This window comes from Rhizomucor pusillus, assembly GCF_041956525.1.
Source record: "Rhizomucor pusillus strain CBS 183.67 unplaced genomic scaffold VTP01scaffold_5, whole genome shotgun sequence".
Classification (NCBI taxonomy): Eukaryota; Fungi; Mucoromycota; class Mucoromycetes; order Mucorales; family Lichtheimiaceae; genus Rhizomucor; species Rhizomucor pusillus.
In genome coordinates this window covers 1,227,220-1,250,631 of record NW_027192147.1, presented here as the reverse complement: position 1 = coordinate 1,250,631, position 23,412 = coordinate 1,227,220, and the positions used below count along the sequence as shown (strand labels likewise).

The 23,412-nt window shown below is 47.9% G+C and overlaps 5 protein-coding genes across 5 annotated transcripts; 3 read left to right on the top strand and 2 right to left on the bottom strand.

Annotated features, from left to right (window-relative positions):
• Positions 1–156: 156 nt before the first annotated feature.
• Positions 157–2,128, top strand: VTP01DRAFT_8639 (uncharacterized protein; the record flags this gene model as incomplete). Its single annotated transcript, XM_069387782.1, has 9 exons — positions 157–204; positions 259–382; positions 451–537; positions 593–689; positions 750–866; positions 924–1,099; positions 1,162–1,494; positions 1,567–1,684; positions 1,747–2,128. 9 exons carry the CDS (start codon positions 157–159, stop codon positions 2,126–2,128), a joined length of 1,482 nt encoding a protein of 493 aa, XP_069241517.1.
• A 37-nt stretch (positions 2,129–2,165) lies between these two features.
• On the bottom strand, positions 2,166–3,032 carry VTP01DRAFT_8638 (uncharacterized protein; the record flags this gene model as incomplete). The annotated part of the gene is made up of 6 exons (XM_069387781.1): positions 2,166–2,264; positions 2,329–2,509; positions 2,569–2,652; positions 2,713–2,795; positions 2,854–2,941; positions 2,998–3,032. 6 exons carry the CDS (start codon positions 3,030–3,032, stop codon positions 2,166–2,168), a joined length of 570 nt encoding a protein of 189 aa, XP_069241516.1.
• A 574-nt stretch (positions 3,033–3,606) lies between these two features.
• On the top strand, positions 3,607–4,707 carry VTP01DRAFT_8637 (uncharacterized protein; the record flags this gene model as incomplete). Its single annotated transcript, XM_069387780.1, has 1 exon — positions 3,607–4,707. The coding sequence occupies one exon, from the start codon at positions 3,607–3,609 to the stop codon at positions 4,705–4,707; it is 1,101 nt and encodes a 366-aa protein (XP_069241515.1).
• Positions 4,708–6,861: 2,154 nt separating this feature from the next.
• Positions 6,862–8,827, top strand: VTP01DRAFT_8636 (uncharacterized protein; the record flags this gene model as incomplete). The annotated part of the gene is made up of 6 exons (XM_069387779.1): positions 6,862–7,080; positions 7,161–7,283; positions 7,397–7,619; positions 7,734–8,137; positions 8,227–8,532; positions 8,594–8,827. 6 exons carry the CDS (start codon positions 6,862–6,864, stop codon positions 8,825–8,827), a joined length of 1,509 nt encoding a protein of 502 aa, XP_069241514.1.
• An 891-nt stretch (positions 8,828–9,718) lies between these two features.
• Positions 9,719–22,272, bottom strand: VTP01DRAFT_8635 (uncharacterized protein; the record flags this gene model as incomplete). Its single annotated transcript, XM_069387778.1, has 10 exons — positions 9,719–12,078; positions 12,150–12,856; positions 12,910–13,990; positions 14,056–14,509; positions 14,581–15,178; positions 15,252–19,759; positions 19,820–20,255; positions 20,321–20,645; positions 20,819–21,406; positions 21,480–22,272. 10 exons carry the CDS (start codon positions 22,270–22,272, stop codon positions 9,719–9,721), a joined length of 11,850 nt encoding a protein of 3,949 aa, XP_069241513.1.
• Positions 22,273–23,412: the final 1,140 nt, after the last annotated feature.

The window sequence follows — 23,412 nt, the reverse complement described above, 5'->3', positions numbered from 1 at the left end:
CTGCGAGAGAGCAAGCATTAACTTGAACATCCATTTCATAGTATGATCATTGTAAGGAGCGTTAGTCTGAGCATTTGCTGTAATCTACCAGTTTCGCGGGACTTGACGTTCGGTCCGAGAACGAAATTATAGTGGCGCATCTTTCCCAGCGTTCAAATGATAGTAAAATCATGCGTCAAAGTTCCTTCTTTTAAACGAGCCCTAGTAAGTGTGCTTGTCGCATACAAAGATACAGAAAAGACTAATACCCTGTGAAAGGTTCGCAGTTTGGTTACTTGGGAAAGGGCATTGACCAAGATCGAAACCGACAACGGCCAAATCAACGCGTTTACTAATGTGCAAAGTCAGGACATTTTGCAAAAGCAGGCAGAATCTTGCAAAGGTGCGCCCAACAAATAAGAAAAAAGACAATACACACAGTTTCCTAACGTCTCTGCACTTGTCGCCAAGGCCCACTCGCAGCTATCCCTGTCGCTGTCAAAGACAACATTTGTACGACGGATCTTCCTACGACTTGCGCCTCCCAAATTCTCAAAGGCAAATAAATCCTTTCTTTGCTCTAAGTGCAATGGAGCTAACGACCTATTGACAGACTTTTCATCACCATACGATGCGACCGCAGTCAGTTTTCTTCGGCAAGCAGGCGCCGTGATCGTTGGCAAGACCAATATGGACGAATTCGGAATGGGGTAAAACGGTATTGCACAAAATAGACTCGAATTTGTATGCTGATAACATCGGAATGATAGCTCAGCAAATATTTTTAGCCATTTTGGACCTGTCCATAATCCTAAAGATATTGCCCGTGTAGCCGGTGGTAGCTCGGGCGGCAGCGCTGCCGCGGTGGCGGCTGATATGTGCTCTATGCAAGTACCTTTTTCTGGGAGTAATTGTTTAACAGCAAGTTAACTCGTATGAATTAGAGCATTAGGGTCAGATACCGGTGGATCGGTGCGGCTACCAGCTTCGTACTGTGGTGTTGTGGGCTTCAAGCCTTCATATGGCCGAATTTCGAGATATGGGTTGGTGACCTATGCAAATTCGCTGGATACCATTGGTATACTGGCTCGCTCCGTCGAGGATGTAAAGCAAGTTTATGGCAAGTTCCTCCTTCGAATTGCTTCATTACTTAATTCTGTATTTACACGATCCCTGTTTCAGATGTTATATCCAAGTACGATACCAAAGATCCCACATGCATGCTTCCTGAAGTACGCCAGACGGTTGACCCATTAGACGATGCCGTCGCAGCCAAATGGAAAGCAGGAGATCTTTCTGGTCTGGTGATCGGAATACCTCAAGAATACTATGTAAAACCTTTGGATGTTTCGATACTGGAAATATGGCGCAAAGGCATCCGCCAATTTAGGGAGCTGGGTGCCACCGTCGTTTCAATCAACTTGCCGCACACTAAACTCGCGCTTTCAGCGTACTTTACTATCGCCCTTGCCGAAGCAAGCTCCAATCTTGCAAGATACGATGGTGTGCGCTATGGTAATAAGCTTGCATTGATTACAAAACGTTGGATTTTATGCATCTTTTTCTGACCCTCTTTCCTTTTCAAAGGATTTTGCAGCAATGACACTGCTACGGAAGGAGCATTGTATGCACAAACCAGAAGCAATGGTTTCGGACCAGAAGTAAAACGACGTATCATGCTTGGCACGCATGTATTGACAGCAGGGTAAATGCTAGAAACTTTTCGCGAACGATGCCTTCCTTATATCTAACGGTGACCTTTCCTAGCACCTATGATAAGCACTTTTTGCCGGCGCAAAAAGCACGTCGCTTGGTTCAACAAGATTTCGATCAGGTTTTCATACAGCCAAATATTTTGAACAATCGCTCTCAATCTGGCAGCTATCAGACTGTGCACGCTATTTTAACACCATGTGCGATATCGGCAGCGCCATCCATAGTGGAATGTACCACTTCTCAAAGTGCAGCCGAACCATATCTAAACGATGTTATGACAGTTCCTGCCAGTCTGGCTGGCTTGCCAGCCATCTCTGTTCCTTTTGGAGAGTCAAATGGGTATCCCGTCGGTCTGCAGTTGATTACCCAGTATGGTTACGATCGTTTCCTGCTGCAGCTAGCTCAGCGCTTAATAAATGACTCGACGAATTAAAAAGACACTACATAATCGAACCACGGTAATAATTTGATCATGAACTGTCTTTACCATTATTTATTCCCGGTATGGTAACGACAACCGGTTTTTCGTATTCTGTGTGCCTTTTCATTCCCATACTAACTGAGAGCATCTATTAAATCAGGATGGTAAGTTTAGTAATTCAATATACTCGTTACATAGCAAAGGGGGATTACCTCGTTCAATATTTTACGGAGTTGGACGTTATCTTCCTCTATCAACTGTAATCTCTCTTCTGCTGCCTTGTGTGCCTCCTTAGTCTGTTCAACTAATTCCTTTAGCCGTGTAGTCTCATTTTCTAGATTCTCCAATGCGTCATCCACGTAATTTCTTCTCGTTTTCGCTGTATGATGCGATCTGCAAGTATTTACAACGCTTAGCAAACGAGTATCCCGTTATACCGGCACTGTTACTACCTCCAACTCTCAGCAATAATGATAGCCGCAGCGACGCCGAAAACAAACGACTCACTCAGAAAGTTGGCGCCTGCTTCAACAGCACTGATGTCGTCCTTTAGCTGCGCGTTCAACAATTTCCTTTGCCTAGTAATTTTGCTTTACCGAGCGTCGTTCAATGGTCGTATCACTTCCTTCTTGTATCCCAGGAATTTCATTTTTAACGTCATTTCCAGTTTGTGCGATCTCTAGTGTGTCTTTGTTCAACATTGTTGCGGCTTATTGATCTCTTTCAATCGTGCGTACCTGGGCGACGCCTATGCAGAATTCGCGGAATGTTGGATGCTGCTTTGCTTGCGTCTTTATGGAGTTCGCCACAGGCTTCGCGAGCGTACTGTTCATGCTTATAAGCTTCCCTTGTTCATATTTATACCATGTTTTCCTTCGTACCGTATCAACAATGAACCGAGTTTAAGGGTACTCATGATTCACAAACGTGCAAGTTCGGTGCGCAGCAGCAATCTGTGCCTGGCATGCAATTTACGTCAATCGTACACTCCGATCAACGTAAGCAAAAAGCATTGTTATCATTATTCATGGATACAAGACGACGAACGCGCTCGATGGAAAAGGTTCATATTATTCTTACCACAAAACGGAAGGATATAAAGTGACTAGCTCCAGCGACGATAGCACTGGGAAAGCGGAAAAGAGCGATGGACAGACTTGCCATGTCTTTCTTGAAAGTAGCAAAGATTACCCGGCGGCTTCGAGAGCTTGTTTTAAACGAGGCCGATGCTGGACGCGAGTAATAGCTTGATAATAAGATTAGCAGTCATATCCTTTTCTTTCGTTTACAGCTACTATGGGATTAAGGACATTTTTCAAATCGAGAGAGTCTATTGGGGTTGGTGGTGGTCGAGAACCTTAGGTCTTGTCAACGGGATCTAGTACCATTGACGGATCGGACCGCTTGACGCATTTCGCTGAGTTTCGCGCACTGAAAATGCTTCGAGGGGCAGTTCGTGAACGAACTTTTTTAAGGAAAGCACACGACCGATGGCGTCAGAGTCTGATCAAGATCTGCCGCGAGAACTTCTAGATAAGCTTCGCAATCTCGAACTTGAGCTTGAAGATGGCGACATTACCCAGAAAGGCTTCGAGAAGAAGAAGGCGTCTTTGTTACAGCAATATCAACAAGATGACCCCGATGCTAGCAAGCAAGGAACCAATGCAAAGGAAGAAGAGTCTGAAAGTGGACAACAGCACGACTTTGGTCCGGAACCAAGCGCAGCCGATGTTGTAGACTTTTTGGACTACCTGCCTTCGCCAACTCACTCGCCACCGAAACCGCAAGCTGGAGCTGCTTTAATGGAACAAAACCATAACAATAATCGTCCTTTGTCAAACCAAGGGCAAACGCAAGTGCATTCACCACAAGGTCAAATTCATGCTCAACAACATAACTCGCATTACCCTGCAACGCAATCTTCTCCCGCGCCCCAAATGCAATATCAAGGATATCCTCAGCAACACCAACACCCACAGATACAGCAGCAATGGCAACAACAACCTTACCCACCAAATATTCCCTGTAGCAGACCGGATCCCCAGTACTACTCTGCCGCAAGCGCATCTCCTCGACCGAGTCGACCTTACGATCCTCGAGCAGCTCCTCCACGGCAGCCATACCAAGCAGGCCCTGGACAGCTACATCCATCGCCTTCAGTTCGACAGCAATATCCCTATGGTTACCCCGCACAGCACCAACCTCCTCCTCCTCATCAGTCATCCATGTATAGATCTGGTGCTGCCCCTCCACCACCACAAGGTCACGTCCAGTACCGTCCTGTGTATACCACCACTTCATCTCCGCGACCAGCCCCTGTAGCCCAGCATCTACAGCAGTCTCCGCGACCAGTGTATAGAACGGGGACAAATGTAATGCATCAACCTCAACAGCGGCCTATGAATCCATACGTCGCTGGCGGTGGATATCGTCCAGCTCCAGCTGCAGCAGCGCCAGCTCACGTCCGAACTTCTTCGCTAGATGCAGTGCATTATAGCAACGCAAGACCTTATCAGCATGGTACCCCACGAGCAGCTCCACAGAACATGCAAGGATACCGCAGTATACCTCCCGAAGGTTGGAAAGGATGAATCTTCAATGAAATTGATAACATAAATAAAAGAGAAAAAAGCATGCACAAAGCTGTTAGATGGCGATGCTCATACTAGGAAGTGGCTAAACATTGCTTGTCTCGAGTCAAGCTACAAAGCTGCACTTACATGCAATCCGCGGCGTTTCTTTTCAAAAATATATATAAAGAACATTTCCCATCCAACATTCTCATCCATTTTATAGAAGATATTATTTCGAATTATGAATTCTCCAGGTTCTATGGATATAGTAATAGCAAGATTTGCATGACATCCTGTCGATTGATTCTTTTGCACGACCACATGGTCCAGTAAATGCCTCTCAGGAATGTAATGCATCCGGGCGAATGCAAATTTGCACATGGCTGTAAAAAAAGCGCATGAAACTCCCTGTCGTAACCTTTTTGTTTCATCACCGTGATGGTGTCGACAGACAATCTTCTTCTTGACTTCCAATCCTTGCTGAAATTAAAACCATCCGACCCCCACTCGCAAGTAACGAGCCCTCTGACACCGTCTCCCTGGATCATCAAGCAATGCAGACTGTCCGTTTGGAAAGTCTCAGGCGTCGATACAAACTTTTGAGGGAGCCATTGGCTCCAAGATTGTAAAATAGAATTTCAAGAGCTTCCCTGATTGATCCTTGCAGCCAATACAAATCTGGGCTGACGCAGTGGATGGAAGTGGTTTTCCGCGCAGAGCTTGATGATGCTGATAGTAAAATGGACCAGTTGCATATAGCCGCTGTAAGACAATGACCAAGCCTTCGTATGACTTGGTGCTGGCTGCCCAAGTGCCAAATAGTGCGAGTGTGTCAGCTGCACTCAAACGAGAAAAATCAACAACAGTGATTCCACACAAGAGCTTCAAACGACACGGTATTTATAGCTGAAGCTTGCGAAGCGTGCCGAGAGTGCGCTTCTGCAAACAGGGCGACAAATATGCCTTAGCTTGTGCTGAAAGCACTAAATCAACCACGCAACCAGGAAGAACGGCCAACGGAGACTGAGAATCCATCAGTCTTATTCTTATTTGCTGGTCCGCAACAAAAAAATTAAACATGGAGAAGAAGGTAATGTGATGTTTAATGGACGTCCTAAGCTTGCCCTTCTTGAAACACTAGCTGCGAATCTCCCATATTTTGCAAAATAATATTGCGTGCGGGAAAACAGTAGGTCTAAGCATAAGTTTGATATGTAATAAGATAAAGAAGACCGCCAATTTGAAAAATGTGGAGAGGTGTGTGTGTGCAAATAGCCGGGCTGCGCTCTTTCCTTCACTCTCTTTTCTTGCACTTTGTAAGTAGTACAATGGATTGTCAAGAACTACAATAGCCACTATGAATCCTTTTCCATGTCCTATCTAGCCAGGAAAATTTTAGTTTACATAGTTGATTCCATGGTGTGTAACTAGTTTCGTTGTGCAAGGTTAATCCTTACCAGCATCATCCCAAAATTCTTCGTTATCTTTTCCCTTATAGTGTCGTTTCGCTCGTAGACTTGATTGAACGATCATCATCCAATACATACCACCAAAACATAGCTACCTGTATTGCAAATCTTTATTCTAACGACAATCAGATGTGATCGATAGCATTCATACCGATGGAGCGCACGAAATGGTTGACTTCAACGGAGTCGCCAGATTTAGTTTTGGTGAGACAGTAATATCAAAAGCATGCAAAAGACCGTGTCACAACAGCAATTGTTGGGAGGTTTCAAAATGGGGCGTAAGTGCTTTCGTGAGTCTATGGTAAGCAACTCCGATAATCATTGATCCGTTTTTTTCGATCAATCGTGTGACAAAATGTTACAAGAAACCATAGCAAACCCTTCTGTTGGGCGGGAAAGTGTCTGGCTATTGCCCTGGCCAGTCCTTTTTGCATCACAAAGGACTTGTGATCGGGTGCCCTGGCTTGATGACATGTTACGCATAGAGCCTGCAGACCCTCTACTGTTTCTTTTCCCTGCCTTTTTTACTCACTTTGTTCTTGTCTCTTTCTCTTTTCTATTTTCTTCCGTTTCCCTCTCTCTACCCCTCCTTTGCGTCACATTAAGCTATCCCAAGGAAGGACCCTTTGCTCTTGCACCGCAGCTCTCCGTTTGCGAGATCTCCTTTTCTCTTTCGAACCGGTTCTCCTTGGAATAAAAAGATATGAAAAAATACAATCTACCGTCGTCGTCAGACATCGGTTTAAACGAGATGGAGAAAAGATCAGAAAATTCGGACTACATAGCAACCGAAGCGGCCTACGATGCATCCTACACATATACCATCGAGGACGATTACGTGCAATCTGACGAGGAACGCACACTTGTTCGAAAACTCGATATTTTAATCATGCCCATCGTTTGTGTGTTAGTGTTCATGCAGGTAATAGGAAGAAAAGATTCTCAATACACTCAAAAAAACACGAAACTGTACAACATGCTCATCAACGCATGCATACGCAGTTTCTCGACAAATCAGCTATCAACTATGCCGCATTATTCGGCTTCAAAGAAGATCTCAATCTACAAGGAAGCGAATACAGCCTTCTAGGCTCGATGTTCTACCTCGGCTACTTGATATACCAGGTAAAGTAAAAGCTTTATTGCAACATTTTTATCACGATGTGGTAGCTAGTTTTTTTTTTCATTTCGCACGACATGAATGTGTTAATTTGGCGCCATTGTTCTAATTGCTGTAGCTTCCAAACAATTACCTTCTGCAACGCATCCCTGTCGGTCGTTACATCGGGATTACAGTAACCCTGTGGGGTCTTGTTTTGGCACTAACAGCTCTGGGAAAGAATTTCTCGCAAGTTGCAGCCATGCGATTTTTGCTTGGTCTACTCGAGGCAGGCATCTACCCATCACTGACGCTCCTGGTTAGCACGTTTTATCGCAGAAGCGAGCAAGCTGCACGGCTAGGTACGTGCACAAACAAAATTTAAACATCCTCTCCCAGACCGCACGTGCATATTTGGAAACGGCGGGGCATCCTCCTCCGCTCATGCATTACTGAATACCCTTTTTTCCATCTAGGGGCATTTTGGATCTTTAATGGTATAGCGCTTATCCTCGGTGGCCTTATATCCTACGGAATCGGCCGCATGGATCCTAACACGCTCGGTCTCCACCAGTGGCAATGGATCATGGTCATCCTCGGTGCAGTTACAATGTTTATGGGCGTCTTCTCGTTCTTTTTCCTTATCGACAATCCGAAATCGAGGGCTCTGAGGCTAAACGCCGAGCAGGAGATCCTCGTTGAAGAACGTACACGAGACAACGCCGTCGTAAGAACGACTACCATCAAACACGAGCATATCCGCGAAGCATTAGGCGAATTGCGCCTCTGGTGCTTTTGCTTTGCAGGACTTTTCATCAATTTGCAGAACGGTGCAATGACGAACTATAACGCGCAAATCACAAACGATTTTGGGTTCGATGTAAGTTCGGTCATTGATTTGGTCGAATATAGCATCGACCGGGGCCACATTGTAGTAAAAAATTGACATTCCGTATTTTCCGCATATAGATACTGCAATCCGTGCTCCTCAGCACCGGCTCCGGTGGTTTCGATATTGTTTTCATCGTCGGTGCAGTCTGGTGCGTCCGCAAGACCGGCCAGGTCTTGTACACTGCTTGTGGCTTGATGCTGATCGATATCATTGGCCTGATATTGCTTGAAACTATCCCTTTCACAAAGGCCAAACTCGTCGGTTTCTACTTGGCATGGTCATACTGCGCTGCCTGGGTGCTCCTGGTTACTTCCATATCGAACAACGTATCGGGCTACACGAAAAAGATCTTTTACAACGGCATGCTGATCGTATTTTATACGGTAAATATCTTTTGTTTTATTCCATTGCAGTCGCGCTAACTCCAAGCATATCTTTATATAGATTGGCAACTTTTGCGGCCCTCTGATGATGACGGAAAACCAAAAGCCTTCTTATCTTGCTGCAATGATCACGTACATTATCGCCAACGCCCTCTGCATCGTCCTGTTGCTTATTGCACGCTGGAAGATGGCAACTGTCAACAATTACAGAATGTTGCGACCTTCAGGTGTCGTGACCAATGTCGAGGACGATTTGAGTGACATTCAAGATCCAAACTTCCTCTATCGTCTTTAAAACCACTCCATTTCGTCATTTATAAATTCTTCGTAGAGTCCTGTAGCACTAGTTGTTCTTGATCTAATATTCTTCTATCTGTTGTTTCAAGCAATTTATAATACTTTTATTACTTCAATTATTGTTCATGAAAGCAGCTCATAAAAGTAAAAATAGCTATCGAAAAACCGAAGGTAATGGGTGATGTTCAGCGCATCTTATTTGAAGACATACATTACACATTTCCAAGTAGATAACACTGTTATTTTTCGAGGTGGTATGTGTGCTACCGTCTTGCACAGAGTCTGGTTCTTTATTGATATGATACTGCAGTACTGGCTGTTTTCTTGTAATGCATGCATCGATCATGCATCCAATTTCCGTTGTCCTCAGCTCCATATTGTTCCTCCGAAAAAGTAGGTCCGTGCGAGTTCCCATTTGCTTTCTTGTTATTCTATCGATTCCTGAGACTGTTCGATCATCATTCTGCCTATTTGAAAAAGCTTGGCTGGGTTTCCCCCACTAATATTGAAATTTAGCATGAAGTGAACTTAGTAGGTCTATTTTCCACGGAACAACCTTGTTGTACAGACATCGCTGTCATCAAAACAGCAGTAGATGAAGCGCATATCTCGTGTAGGATATCCGCCTCATTTACTATCAGTCTAATTCTTATTTGCTGAGTACACAGCAACAAACAAAGTGAACGTGGAGGGAGACGTATAAAGTGAAGTCTAATGGACGTCCTAAGCTTTCCTCCTTGAAACTTAGCTCTTGTAGACTTGATTGAACGACCATCTCATCCAATATATAGAATTTCAGTGAATAACAACATCAAATATGTATAGGGTCTATTGTAGTAATTTATTGCAAAGAAAAAATGAAAAAAATAATGATTGTTTGTTTTTTTTTCTACTGAGCTAAAGCAACAGCAACGCTGTAAGGACCGCTGTGGCTAATGGAGACTTGGATGTTCTTAATGCCTGCAGAGGCAGCTGCGGTCTTGGCCTTGCCAGACAACACAACTTGAGGTGCGCCAACTTGATCAGCGACGATTTCAATTTCGTTTAGCGGGGCAGCAGCGCCTTCAGAAGCGATTTTGCCGTAAGAAGAGATAGCCTTGAAGACGGCTTCCTTTGCGGACCATCGACCGGCGAAGCTTGCTTGGCTGTCAGGGCGGCTGCGGCAGTATTCGATTTCCGCAGGCGTAAAGTTGCGTTCAACAAACGTATCATTGTCTGTGTTCACGGCAGAGACCAATTCAATGTCGACACCAACACCCTTCTTGCCAGCTTGCTGTTCAGCGAGAGAGTTCAAGACCGACTGGGTTGCTTCAATGTCATCCGTGACTTTAGGACCAGCAGTTGCAGACTTGTTGTCGAATACCCAGGTCTTCTTATCCTTGGAGTACTGAGCGCGGGCATCAGGGTTGAGATAGACCTTGTATTCGAGATCTTCGGTGTACGGTGGTGCGTCCTTGATTTGGATAAAGTCAGCAACGCCGGTGATAGAGTCGTGCAAGTAGCGGTAAGACTTGGCGTAGCGCTGAGCGTTCTTGGCCTTGTAGGCATTGTATTCGTCTTCCTCGAGAGAAGCAAGGACATAGTCAGGATGGATGATCAAGATTTCACCACCGGCTTGACCGAAACCGAACGATTTCAAGAGACCAGCCTTGAGACCGTCAGTCTGGATGCTGCGAGACGGGTAGACAATGTATTCGAACTGCTTGAGGACTTCATCGACATTGTCGGCGTTGCGGTTGCCAGGGACAATACCGCTGTTCAAGCACTGGATAAGACCGTTGGCCATCCAGGAAGCAGCGGGACCCTTGGGATGTCCAGTGAGGTACTTTTGAGTGATAGCCAACAAGGCATTGCCCTTGGAACGGCCGAGATGCTTGAGCTGTTCGTTCAATACACGAGACTCGTTCTTGTCGTTAGCCTTGGTCGAGGTACCGTGGAAGGAGGCGACACCAATGTCATCAATGGTCAAACCATACACGGCAAGTGCACCGCGAAGTGGAGCGATGCTAGAGTCTTGTTGGTAGAATTGCATGTTCCAGGTAGCCAAGGCTTCCTTTTCTTGACGGCGAGCTTCCTTTTGCAAGAAGGTGGTGCGTTCAGCCAACCAGTCCTTCTCTTCAGATTCATCCAATTGACCGCAAGCCTTGAGTTCTTGCAACTCTTCGCGCAACATGTCGTATTCAGTCTCCAGCCAGCTCTTGATTTGAGCACGGCGAGCCTTGAGTTGGCGTGCACGGTAGTTGAAGTCGAGCAAAGGCGAGGCGCGCTTGCCAGAGTTCTCGCGAGCGGTTGTCAAGATACCGGCACCAGGTGCAGGAACAGAGCGACCTTCCTTGTCGGTGGCAGTGTTGGTGAGAGCAATGATACCATAGATAGGAGCACCGATCTCAATCGCAGTAGAGGCGGACATGAGGATGTGGTTAGCAGCACCGTGTGCTTCCATGAAACCGTTGCGGGAAGTGGTTGCAGGACGAGACATCTCTTGAGGAGTGCGGCCGTGCGCAAATTCATCAACAGCGTTGGAAGTAGCCTTCATGTTGGCGAATTCGTAGCTGGATTCTTCAGTGATATCTTCAGTAGCACCAGCAATCATGATCTTGGCCTTGCCACTAAGGATACTGTCGACAGCCAGTTCAACAGACACAGCCGAGGTGGCACATGCGTTGACTGGAGTCTTGATAGGACCGGAGGCGGACAAAAGAAGTAAGTTCACCCAGGCAGGCATGGTGTTGATGAAAGATTCTTGCAAGATGTCCTTCTGCACAGGCTTGTCCAAAAGACGGTCGCGGAAGAGACCACGCTGAGCGCGCTGACCACCGACACCGGAACCAGTTGCATTACCGATCTCGGAAACGTGGACGTACTTGTAGAATTCGTAAGGATCGGTAATACCAGAAGCAACAAAGGCTTCAACGGTGGAAACAATGTTGAAGAGCGAGACAGGGTCGACTTGTTCAATGATATCCTTGGGCACACCGTAGCGAGCAGCGTCCCATCCAGTAGGAATCTGACCAGCAACGAGACGGTCGAAACGAAGGGCCTTCGGGACGTACAGGGTAGCACCCTTGCGCAGGACAACAACCCATTCACCATCCTTGGTTTCATAGACATCGGCCTTGTCACCTTGCTGGGCCTTGAAGTGTTCAGCTTCTTCCTTGCTGCAAGCGAATGGTTCGAGATCGTGGTCAACAACAACTTCTTGCATCAACATCTTCTTGTTGGGGTCATAGCCGTTCATGACGGTAGGATCTATATAAAATAAACACATGTAAATATTCTTTGTAAGATACATACATCAATTACATTATTTTTGCACTTACCGATAAGACGGATACCGCTGTTTTCGAGGATACGCTTCTCGTATTTAGCCTTGATATCCTTATCCTCAACAGGTTCGTTGGTCTTGGCATCAACCCAACCAGAGTAAGGTTGACCGTTCTTCAAGTTACCGTGATGGTGTTTGATGTAACCCATGATCCAGGCCATTTCAATGCATCCCTCAAGAGAGAATTCACCGTAGGCTTCCATCTCCCAGCGAGTGCGGGCGTTACCCCATGGCGAGACTTCACCGAAACCAGTAACAACGATGACCTTGTCGAGATCCAACATACCCTTCAAGTGGCTCAAATGCTTGAGAGCTTCGTAGCCCTTGAGCTTGGGGAAATCGAACTTCATGTTGGCACGAGGCACGACCTTATGAGGCTTGTACTTGCGTTCAGCTTCATCACCGTAAATGATCTTAAAGTCAAGAGCATTCTCGGCAGCAACAGCCTTGCGGATCTCGGAAGTTTCCTTGATACCTTGGCGAACCTTGGTCATGATCTCGTTCAAGTTGGGGATAAATTGAAGACCACCGTTCAAGTCAGCCCAGACAGGTTCGTTCTGGCAGAGCTCAAAGATGCTTGGATGCATGAGACCAAGGATGTTGAAGGACATTTCGGCAGAAGAGAAGGTGCGGACACCCATCTTCTCGATATCCTCGGCGATCATGTTGTTAGGGCTCATCAAACCGGTACCACGAGTCCAGCTATGCAATAAATTAGTTTTTCTTTCTTTAAAAACTACCCGTGTTTGACTTACCCAATGACAGCACCGGCAATAAGCAAGTAGCTAGACCAGCTCTCAGAGTGCCAGCGGTTGAAGAGAGTCTCAAGAGCAATCTTGGACTCGCTGTACAAACCATCGTTACCAAAAGTACCGTGGTTAGGAGAAAGAGGCAAGATGACTTGAGCGGGACGAGTGTCGGAACCGATCGCTTGCTTGTGAGACTTGACGTTACCGAGCATGCGCAAGAGGTTGGTCAACATCATGCGGTGAGCCAACTCAGACTTGGAGTCAATAGAGTCGATCTCACGACCATTCTCAGGGATAGCAGCGAAGGGAATGATGAAGTCAAGATCCCAGTTCAAGCCCTTTGGATCGTAAATGTAGTCCACCAAAGCATCAACGTCTTGCTTGGAACCTTGGTTGAATGGAACAACGATAAGTTCGGAGCCACGCGAACCAAAGGTTTGGTAGATGGACTGGAAGTACTCGGTGACTTCACGGCTGAAGCGAGAAGTGGTGACAATGACCTTGGCACCACCAGACAAGAGACCCTTGAGGATTTCAGAACCAATTGAGCCCTTGCCAGCACCGGTCAATAGGACGCACTTGTTGATGAAGGTGATACCTTCTTCGGCAATCTCGGTAAGGACGTCGAGGTAAGTAGCGGTCAACTTGCTGCTGAACTCCCAACCAGATGGATCGTTGACATCCTTCTTCTTCAAGTGAAGGAAGGGGATGGTTTCCGACTTGGCAGACTTGGCAGAGATGCGCTTGTGCTCGGCAGTGCGGACGCTGGAAGACAAGCGGCGCTGACGGCCACGATTCTCCTTGACAATGGTGTTGGACATGGACATGGCACGTAAGACGTCGCTGTAGAGCTCCTTGATAGCGAGCTTGGAAGACTTCTTCATCTTGTTCTGGTTGCGGATGATCTTGTAGATGCGGCTCAAGTTCTGCTGAACCTTGAGACGGTTGGAGAACTCGGTGACTTTGCTACCACTAGCCATATCATTGACATAGTGAGCGAACTTGCGGCATCCAGGGCGCTGCACTTCTTCGTAGGTGATATCGCCCTTCTCGGTGACAGTGGTGTGAGGACCAGTGGGGAAGTTGACTAAAAAAACGGAGGTTAATTTAAATCAAATCTTTGATGCAAAAACATGCAAATTAAGAACTTACCATCCTTATAGACAGGATCGACGCTCAAGACTTCGACGCAGTTCTCAATGAGAGCCTGTCCGAGTTCCTTGGCCAATCTGTAAGTTTCGCCCTTGTCGCCAGCGCAGTTCTCGACGTTGTAGCGCATGTAATCGATCAAGCCAGGATAGGCGCGGGTCATGATGCGCAAGCACTTGGCAGTGACTTCACGGTCGACAATGGCAAGCTTGCCAAAGATGATATCGTACCACATCTCGAGAGCATCTTGACGGACCCAGTTCCAGTAAGAGTCGTAGCGACGAGCCTTGAGGCTGCTAAAGACAGGCTTGATGCCTTCGGCATAGACATCGCCATGTTCAGCGAGCCATTGGTCCAACTCGGCTTGGAGCTTGAGAGTTGTAGTTTTTTCTTCTTCGTACTTCTTGTGACCTTCACGCAGATCCTTTTGCAAGTATCTGGCGTACAAGTTGAGTTGCTAAAAGGAAAAAAGATGAATGTCAGTGAGATTTGTGTGGTCTACTTGAAAAAAGGATCGACTTAGCATACCTGATAGATCAAGTGGTTCTGCTTAGCCTTGAGAGCATCGAATTCTTCGCTGTTGATGACAGCAACTGCACCGGCTCCAGCACCGGCTCCAGCACCAGCGCTGCCAGAGGACAAGGTGACACCGGCCTTCTTTGCGTAAGCTTGAGCAACAGAGTCGAGCCAGGACTTGGCATCAGCTTCCGAGCCCAAACGAGCAGCGGGTTCCATGGTAAGACCCATCAAGAGAGCACCGTCAGTGCGGCCAGGACCCAGACCATAGGAGGTGGACAGGTAAGACTTGGCGTTGTTGAGGGTGAAACCACCAGGCATCTTGGAGCTGATCATCTTGGCAACCAAGGTGCTGGTGTGCTTACCGAGAGTGCCAGAGAACGAGCCATCCAAAGATGCACCAAGTTCTTCCAAGGGAGTTTCTTCGGCCTTTTCGGGAACAGCGTTGCTGAATTCCTTTTGCAAATCACCCAAGATTTCGTTCTGCAGAGTGGACTTGCCGCCAACAAGATCCTTGATGGCCTTGGACAACGGAACTTCGTCAACTGATTTCTTGAGCTTCTGAGCAATGACGACGTGGATGATCTCGGTAGCTGTCACGGGAGCATCGCTGGATAAAATTATTATTATTGTTGTTAGTAAACTGTATATTGAAGCAAAAGTTTTTTGTGATCGACATTTACCTGACAGGTTCTGCAGGGCCTGAAGGAGCAGGGGCGGCAGCTGCGACAGGTGCGGGTGCTGCAGCAGCAGCTGGAGCGGCCGCGGGAGCAGCGCTGCCAGAAGAACCTTCAGGGGCAGGAGCAGCTTCTTCAACGACAGGGTCTTCAAATTCATAGTAGATATCCTTGGCATCCTTGGAAATGCACAAGTTCTGACGGCGGTTGATCAATGCATCGTCGTAAGCCTGGTACTTCAGGTTTAAGGTACGAGTGGCCATGCCGCAGAGAGTAGGCGAAGGACCCAATTCGATGAGACGCTCGACTTGGAAGTTCTTGAACAGCTGGTCTTGAGTTTCGATCCAGCGGACAGGCGAAGCAAACTGGTAAGCCAACAATTCGACCAACAAGATATAACCCAAGCGCTGCTGCTGAGCAGGCGTGGCGTATTTGTCATCGCTCCAGTTCTTGAGCACCTTTCCGAGACGAGGACTGGAAGTCAAGTTGTAGACGTTTTCAATGTAGCTCTTGTCGGTGCTGAAAGGCTGAGCTGTCAAGTTGGGGATGTACTTGGCAGACAGCTGTGCGACGTTGATGTAGGTAGGGTTGATCTTCTTGGCGAGGTAAGTGCGGAAAGGAGCGACACCGCTGAGCAAGAAGGAAGAGTGGAAAGGCACATCGATGCCAGGAAGAGGAACAGTGGCGAAACCACGTTCCAACTTGATGCGTCCTCCCTTGGCCTGTTTCGCCTTGGTCTTCTCCAACGCTTCACCGATCATTTCAGAAAGGTGCTTCTTGACATCTTCGAGAGGCATGGTTTCCATGAGCTTCTGCAAGTCAATGTTGGACATCTTGATATAGTTGAGAACGTTGGTGAGCACATCCAAGTTGGGCAAAGAACCGGCCGCAACGTATTGCCAGTTTTCGACGTTGAAGTTGACAATTTCCAAGACATCGCCGCTCTGACGAGCGATAGAGTCGACAACGTAGCGGAGAGCAGTGTCGTTGAAGGACTTGCTGACACGTGCAGGGTTGACAGCAGCCATACCATAGTTGGATCGGCCTTCGGCGTCGCGCTTGACAGCAGACTGCATGGTCATACCACGGTAGAAGACGACATCCACGAGGGATTCAATGGGAAGCACGTCACCGACGGATGCCAAAGCAGAGTATTCACCGAGCGAGTGACCAGCAAAAGCGCAGTTGGATTGGATGAGCTCCTTGGCACGCATATCTTCGAAAGCGGCCTTCTCCATCAAAGTCAATGCAGGCTGAGTGAACTGGGTAGCCGACAAGAGACCGTTGGGTGAGCGGAAAGTGTAGAAGGATGTGCGCTCGTTGATGTTGGGGAACAAGGGCAAAGTCTTTGTGGTGCCATCAGACTCGACAACGTCGTAGGTCATGCTCATGTAGTTTTGACGGATAGCATTGCCGCGAGGACCGCCAAAGTGGACAGTCTTCTCCTTGGGGTTGTCACGGACAATTTCGATGATGGAGAAGCCATAGTTCTTCATAAAGTGCTTGTCGGCACGGTCCCAGATTTCCTTGGCGACAGGCGAGCTGGCGTACAAGGCCATACCCATACCTTGCTCTTGAGAGCCCTGGCCGGTGAAGACATACGCAGTGACAGGTTGCTCGACTTCGGCAGTACCCTCAACGATCTTCTCGCCGTTCTGGTTGATAGTTTCGACCTTAATAATCTTGCGGCCGTTCTTCATACCAGTGTGCGACAACTTGGTTTCGAGGCGGTCGGATGGCAAGACCATACCCATAAACTTGACATCGTAGGCAACGACGCGCTGAGGAACGTTGTCGGCAGCAAAGATTTCAACAAACTTGCGAGTAGAAGCGCTCGTCCACATGCCGTGAGTGATGGTGCCAGGCAAGTTAGCCAAGTCGGCAAAGTAAGGGTTGACGTGGATCGGGTTGTAGTCACCAGAGATCTTGGCGTAAGGCTCGTTGGAAGCAGGAGCGTGGACAACCGACGAGTAGGTAGACTGGGCAGGCATGACAGAGTAGCCACCTTTCTCAAAGAAGTGAGCTTGCTCGATCTCTTGGCCGTAGCGCTTGAGATACTCAATGACGGGGTTGCCGTAGCTTTCACCGGCTTCGTAGTCGACAGTGCCAACTTGGACAAATTCCTTGGTGGAAATTTGCATAGAGACAGAGCCAGAAGTCTTCACGCTGGCAAACTGCTTCTTGTTCCTGTACTTGACTTCGGTGTTGAGGCGGAAGATCAAGGTGCTTCCGGGAGCCAACTCGTAATTTTCGAGCTCTTCAGCCCATTCAATCCATTCCTTGGAGCGCAAAACAGCAATATCCTTGACATCGTTGAGCTTGAGCTGCATGGGAGTCTCAACAGTGCGCTGGAATGTGTGTTCGTAATCGTTGAATTGGCCACGGTACAAGAACTGGCTAGTGACTTCTAACACAGGCTTGTTGTCACGAACAATGATACCCTTGACTTCAACCATCTTGCCAGAGTCGGTGTTGAGGATTGCATTGATCTGGGCATAAGTGTCAACAACATCGCCGACAGACAAGAGGTCAGCACCGTCCAAGACGCGGAAACCGTTGGACAAGTGGACAAGCTTCAACAAGTCACCGTCAATGACCTTGGGGAAGATGGCCTTGATGATAGCCTTCCAGCCGACGACAATGGCAAAGTCCATAGGAGCATGGATGATCTTTTGGCCGCGGTCGACGTAAATTTCAGCTTGGTTACCAACAGCTTGGCAGAATTCCTTGATTTCAGGTGCCTTGACGGTTTCGCCTGTACCGATGAGCTTCTCGGTAACGGGAAGGTTCAAGAAATCGTCCCTGTTATCAGCACCGAACCACAACTTGTAGTAAAAGTCCTTGATGCGGTCGTTGCGACCCTCCATGACTTCGTGGATGGGAGCGTAGCCGAGCTCAGGCTTGTATTCGAACTGCAACTGGAGAGGGATGAAATCGTCGCCGCGTTTTTCAAAGAGCGAGACATGGATGAGGCTGCCAGCAAGAGAGACATCGACGGAAGTATTAAAGTCCTTGGTCTTTCCAGTAGCGCTCCAAAGACGCTTGTCCTGAACCTTGACACCGACAGGACGGCCATTGGCATCGTTGGTGATAACTACACGCTGGCCAGGACGGGGACGGAAGAGTTGCTTGAGAGGGTTGTCGACAAACTTCTTGCCTTGGACAATGAAAGGCGAAGTCAAGAGCGCACGGAGCCAGTTGTAGCAAGGACCAGCAATGACCTGGAACCAGGCATCTTCTTCAGGAAGAGCAGCTTCGTTTTCACCAGTCAAGAAAACGGTTTCGTTGTTGTTGGCAGCAGACGATGCAGGCTCGATGCTCTTCTTGATCTCGATCGGACCGCCTCCGAGGTACTCGATTTGAGGAATGCTGGCATCGTTGTTGCCGTAGTAGCGCTCCTTCAAGCTAGCAATGTGGCTCTCGTAGATATCACCGAGGATTTCGCCAACAGGCTGATCAACGCGAGTGGCATACTTGGCAGCAACGGGGCCGTGAAGAATACAAGTTCTTTGAACATCCTGGTCAACGACGGCAGCGAGATCCTCAGATTGCCACAAAGAATCCTTCTTGAACCAGACTTCAAAGTCCTTATCCATGACAGGGATGAAGGGAACAGGCTTCTGGCCACGGCGTTGGCAGAGAGTGACAAAGTGAAGCACGTCTTCAGAAGTCAAGAGCTGGTTGTCAGCCTCGGGGAACTGTTGCAAGAACTCGGGGACAAAGTCAAATGGATTGTCGAGTTGAGAGAAGCTCTGCAAGGTCGAAGTGGCTTCCTTTTCAGAGAAACGCTCTTCAATGCGGCGAAGGAAGTCACCAACGAGGTTGCGCAAGGTGATATCAATCCAGCGGTGCTCGTGCTTGATGTACATGAGTTCAATCATTCGGTTGACGACTTCGACGTAAGTCATCTCCTGCAAATCAACCACATCGCCGTTCTTCTTCTTGCCGAACCAGACCTTTTGAAAGTCGGCGTTGAGGCGCTTGATAATGTAGTCCTTCTTGGCAAGCAAGGCAGGCAGACGCTTGTCCTTGGGAAGGTTGAAAATGCTTTCATCGAGCTCTTTCCAGAGACGGACACCGCGAGTAGCAATCTTGTGAATTGGTTCGCCCAATTCAGAACGGACAGTGATGATACCACCAGCAGGGCCCTTGTAGGTCTTTTCCCAGTCCTTGTCATCGACACCGGGAGCATCGACCATGGCTTGCTTGACAGCTTCTGAAGCCAAGCCTTCCTTGGAGACCATCATGCGAGAACCAAAGAGGATACCATCGAAAGGCATGGGCGGGTAGTCGAACTTGAGAGCCCAGTCACCAGTCAAGTAGGGCAAGGTATCATCAGCACCACCGAAGCCGGAGCCAGCAACGAGGACAATGTTGGGCTGACGACGGATAGAAGCGTAGGTTTCGAGGATGGGCTGGTGGAAATCTTCAAAGCTGTGATGGCCACCTGCACGACCACCAGTCCACTGCATAATGATTGGCATGGTCGGATTGGCAGCGGCAATGGAAACAACCTACGTTACACACAATGCGTTAGTCCCCATTGTTGCCTAAATTTTATTCCATGTGCTTACCTGACGAATGGTTTCGATGCTTCCTGGCTTGAAGGCAACGTGGCGAATGCCTGAAGCTTGCAGGTTGGCGATAATTTCATTTGCGACATCCAAGCTAGGGACACCTGCAGCGACGCAAACACCCTCCATGGGCAGACCTTCCTTGCGCATGACTTGAACCAAGGGGTACTGGAATCCCCACTGACGGACGTTCAAGAAGAGGATGTTCATGGTAATGCCTTCACCGGGGCGGGTCAACTTCATGATCTCGTCGACCTTTTGGCGTAACATTTTTTCATTGTAGTGACCACCACCAGCAAGTTCGACGTGATAGCCAGCGTTCATCACAGCAGAGACAAACTTGCCGCTGACGGTGGAAGGAGTCATACCAGCAACCATCATTGGAGGTTTGCCCAACAAGCGAGACATGCGAGTATCGACGTGGATGCGGCCATTGCTAAGGAGAGAAGATATTAGCAACTAGTAAGTAAAAAAACCAAATAAACAGGTATGAATATTTACCTTGTAGTCTTGACAAGCTTAGGCTGGAATGCCTTCGCCCAGTTTTGCGCGAATGTCACAGCGCGAGGATCGGAATCAAACAAGTCCGCCTTGTACGACAGATCGCGGTTGCTTCCTTCAAGCGCACCGGCCAACATGATCTGGACACCGGTGCCTTCCTTGTTGCGATGGGTGAGACCGCCAATACCAGAAGTACCACCAGGGCCGAAATCAATAACATGAGTCAAGTCACGCAAAGCAATAGCCTTTTCCCAGTGCACAGGGCGGCAGCAGATCAGCGAGACCAATTCAAGAGTCAGGTCGGTAGCGGAACGCAAGTCATTGCCTAGCAAGTCACACAGTAAAATATGTCAATGTCCATCCATTCATATTCTTTCTCTCTCTCTATCTCTGTGCGGCACCCCAACGCCCCAGTGACCCAGCGACCCAAAAGTTTACAACAAATCCAAACTCCGCACAATTCCACTGCCCAAATTTGGTTTCCCCCATCATCGTTACCTGAATCAGTGGCGAAAACTGGGATAGCGAGATCCTTTGCGTCGAATGTAAGGTTGCCACGTTGGATGTCCTGCACGAGAATGTCGATGGCGGACTCCAAATAGTTGCTGTGGAAGGGTGCAGTGATTGGCAAGAATCGAGAGGAGAACTTGAGCTTGCGCTGCGAGAAAGGTACTCGAGACTGCTCCAATCCGGTAGGTGCCTTGAGTTTGCGGAGACTCAGATTGAGACCGTACAAGGACTGAGGTGGGCCTGTGCAGACAAAGGAGCGAGGGCCGTTGAAGAGTGTCACCTTGATCTGGCGGTCGGGTGCAAGGTGAGCGTTGGTTGCGTCAAGATTGCTGAGGACTTGATCTTCACGCAGACCAGTGATAGCCAACATGGGGGTTGGGTTGCCCTCATTGTTGGAAAGCGAATCCTCCAGGATGGTAGGGTTCAGAGTGGTGGGAGGGAACACTTGCTGGGCGCGCGTGCCCGTCCAGAACAGCAAACCGAGAGCCTTTTCGGCGTTGCGGGTGAATTCCTCTTCGGTGTTAGAGGAGGCAATGACGGCAGATGTGATGATACCCTGACTGTGACCGGTAGTACCTGAAGTTTTTTCCCCCTTAGCTAAACTGTATGCATTTATGCTATCCTCACTCTCTCTCACACACACACATACCAGCCAAAAGGTTTCTGATCTCGCCAGGGGACTTGTCCAAGACGCGGAGCATCACATAGTAATGGAGGAGCTGAGTGAGACCGATCAGCGGGAAGCTGACGGGCGCGGATACGAGATACTGGAGGTCAGGACGAAGCTCTGGGTTCTCGAGCCAGCGCATAATATCGAGACCCTTGGAGTGGAAGACACTTGCTTCGGAGCTGCGGGCATGCTCGGCAAGGACGACAGCCATCCTTTCTACAAATCCCCGTACTAATCCTTGATATGTCGTCCAGATATCGGCGAGTTCGTCAAAGTACTCTTCGATGTTGCCCTGTCCACCAAAGACAGCAAAAATCTTGGTATCGCCCCGGGCAGCGGCAGAGAAAAGAGCAGATTGAGACGGAGTGGCTTCCTCGGATGTCAAAACATTGTTATCCTTGAGAACAACGAGGGCTGTAAAGTAAGCTTGGATGATGACAGTGCGAGATTCGGAAGACAGATTGCGAGTGATAGCATGTACATCGTTGTTCTTGAGATATTGCGCTCGAAAGTCGATGAAAGCGGTCCGTGCAACAGGTAAGAACTGGGGTTCTTTGGCTGCTCGCTTGGCAGCAAAGTTCATGAAACGAGCAGCAAGCTCGATTTCGGTAGGTTCATCGAATTCATCAGTTTGAACAGGGAACTCTTCTTTTAATTGTTCGGCAGAGACCCAGATATCGGCAGGGACCAGGATAGAGACTTCCGTCTTGTTCTGCTTGACAGATAATGGCCGGAGTACTTGATGCTGTTGTTGTTGTTGTTGTGGATTCATCTAGGGCAAATAGAGTATATGCAAGAAAGAGAAGAAGAATAAAGTAAGGGGATGTAACGTAAAGGGATGTGGAAAAAGAGAGATAAACGAATGCCTTTCTGCTGCTGCAAGACCTTTGCTTCTTTTTTTTTGTCTCCCCCCAACAAAAAAGAGCAAAAGAGCAAAAAAGCGAAAATTTGACAGGCCTTGGCTGAAAAACCCCCAGCGCCGCCAACCAATATTTTCTTGGGCCTAACTGGTCGCGTCGGAGTCGTACCACCTTTCCGTCCCCAAAATGCCGAGGCCCACTCTAAGCAGGTACGTTTGTTTGGGGATTCTACTGCTCCAAAAATCCTGTTTATTCTATTGCCAACACTCTCCACTTTCCCTATCTCTTTCCCGCCTTGTCTTGTTACTTCTTGAACTTTGAGTTACTCTCCTGTTTCTAATACTTTGACATTTTATTATATCCTTTTTCACTCTTCTTGTTTGCTATCTGAAACCTGTGTGCAGAAATTATGCTCCACTCCGATCTTTGGCCCTCTGCTTTCGTTGACAGCAGCCAATGTTTATCATCGTTTCCGTCGGTCGTGAACGTTCTTGAAAAGCCTTTTCTATCGCTAGAACGAGTCTGTAGTACTCTGAGACGACTCAATGAAACGAATTGGGGAATCTAAAACTCGGGAAACTGCTGTATATCTACCCCCAAGCCTGCCTGCCTGCCTGCCATTCTACTAGCTGAACCCACGGATGTAAACTAGCAGTTTGGGAGGCTACATCTTTCTACTACTACTGCAACTGCAACAGGCTTGTGTCAGGTAGACATGGATCCCAGGTTAATACCTCTGGATAGTTCTTATCTTATTGTTGTCCGTCGGAACGATAAAACCAGTGATGATAAGGTTCCCAACACGCTCTTCCCACCCCACTGCTTTGTTTGGAGATTTTTTGATCCCATGAGTATTGAGATCAAAACTCGTTTACTTAGCTGCAACATATACATATACATATACATATATATTATTCCGTCTTGCAAAATGAATGATATTTGTATTCTTTTTACTTCTTGAAGATCACATTTCATCAGTCACACCATTGCTAGCTTTATCAATCTACTCCTTTCCAATGTTGGGATGAAAAGGGCTTCAACGACAATGAAAA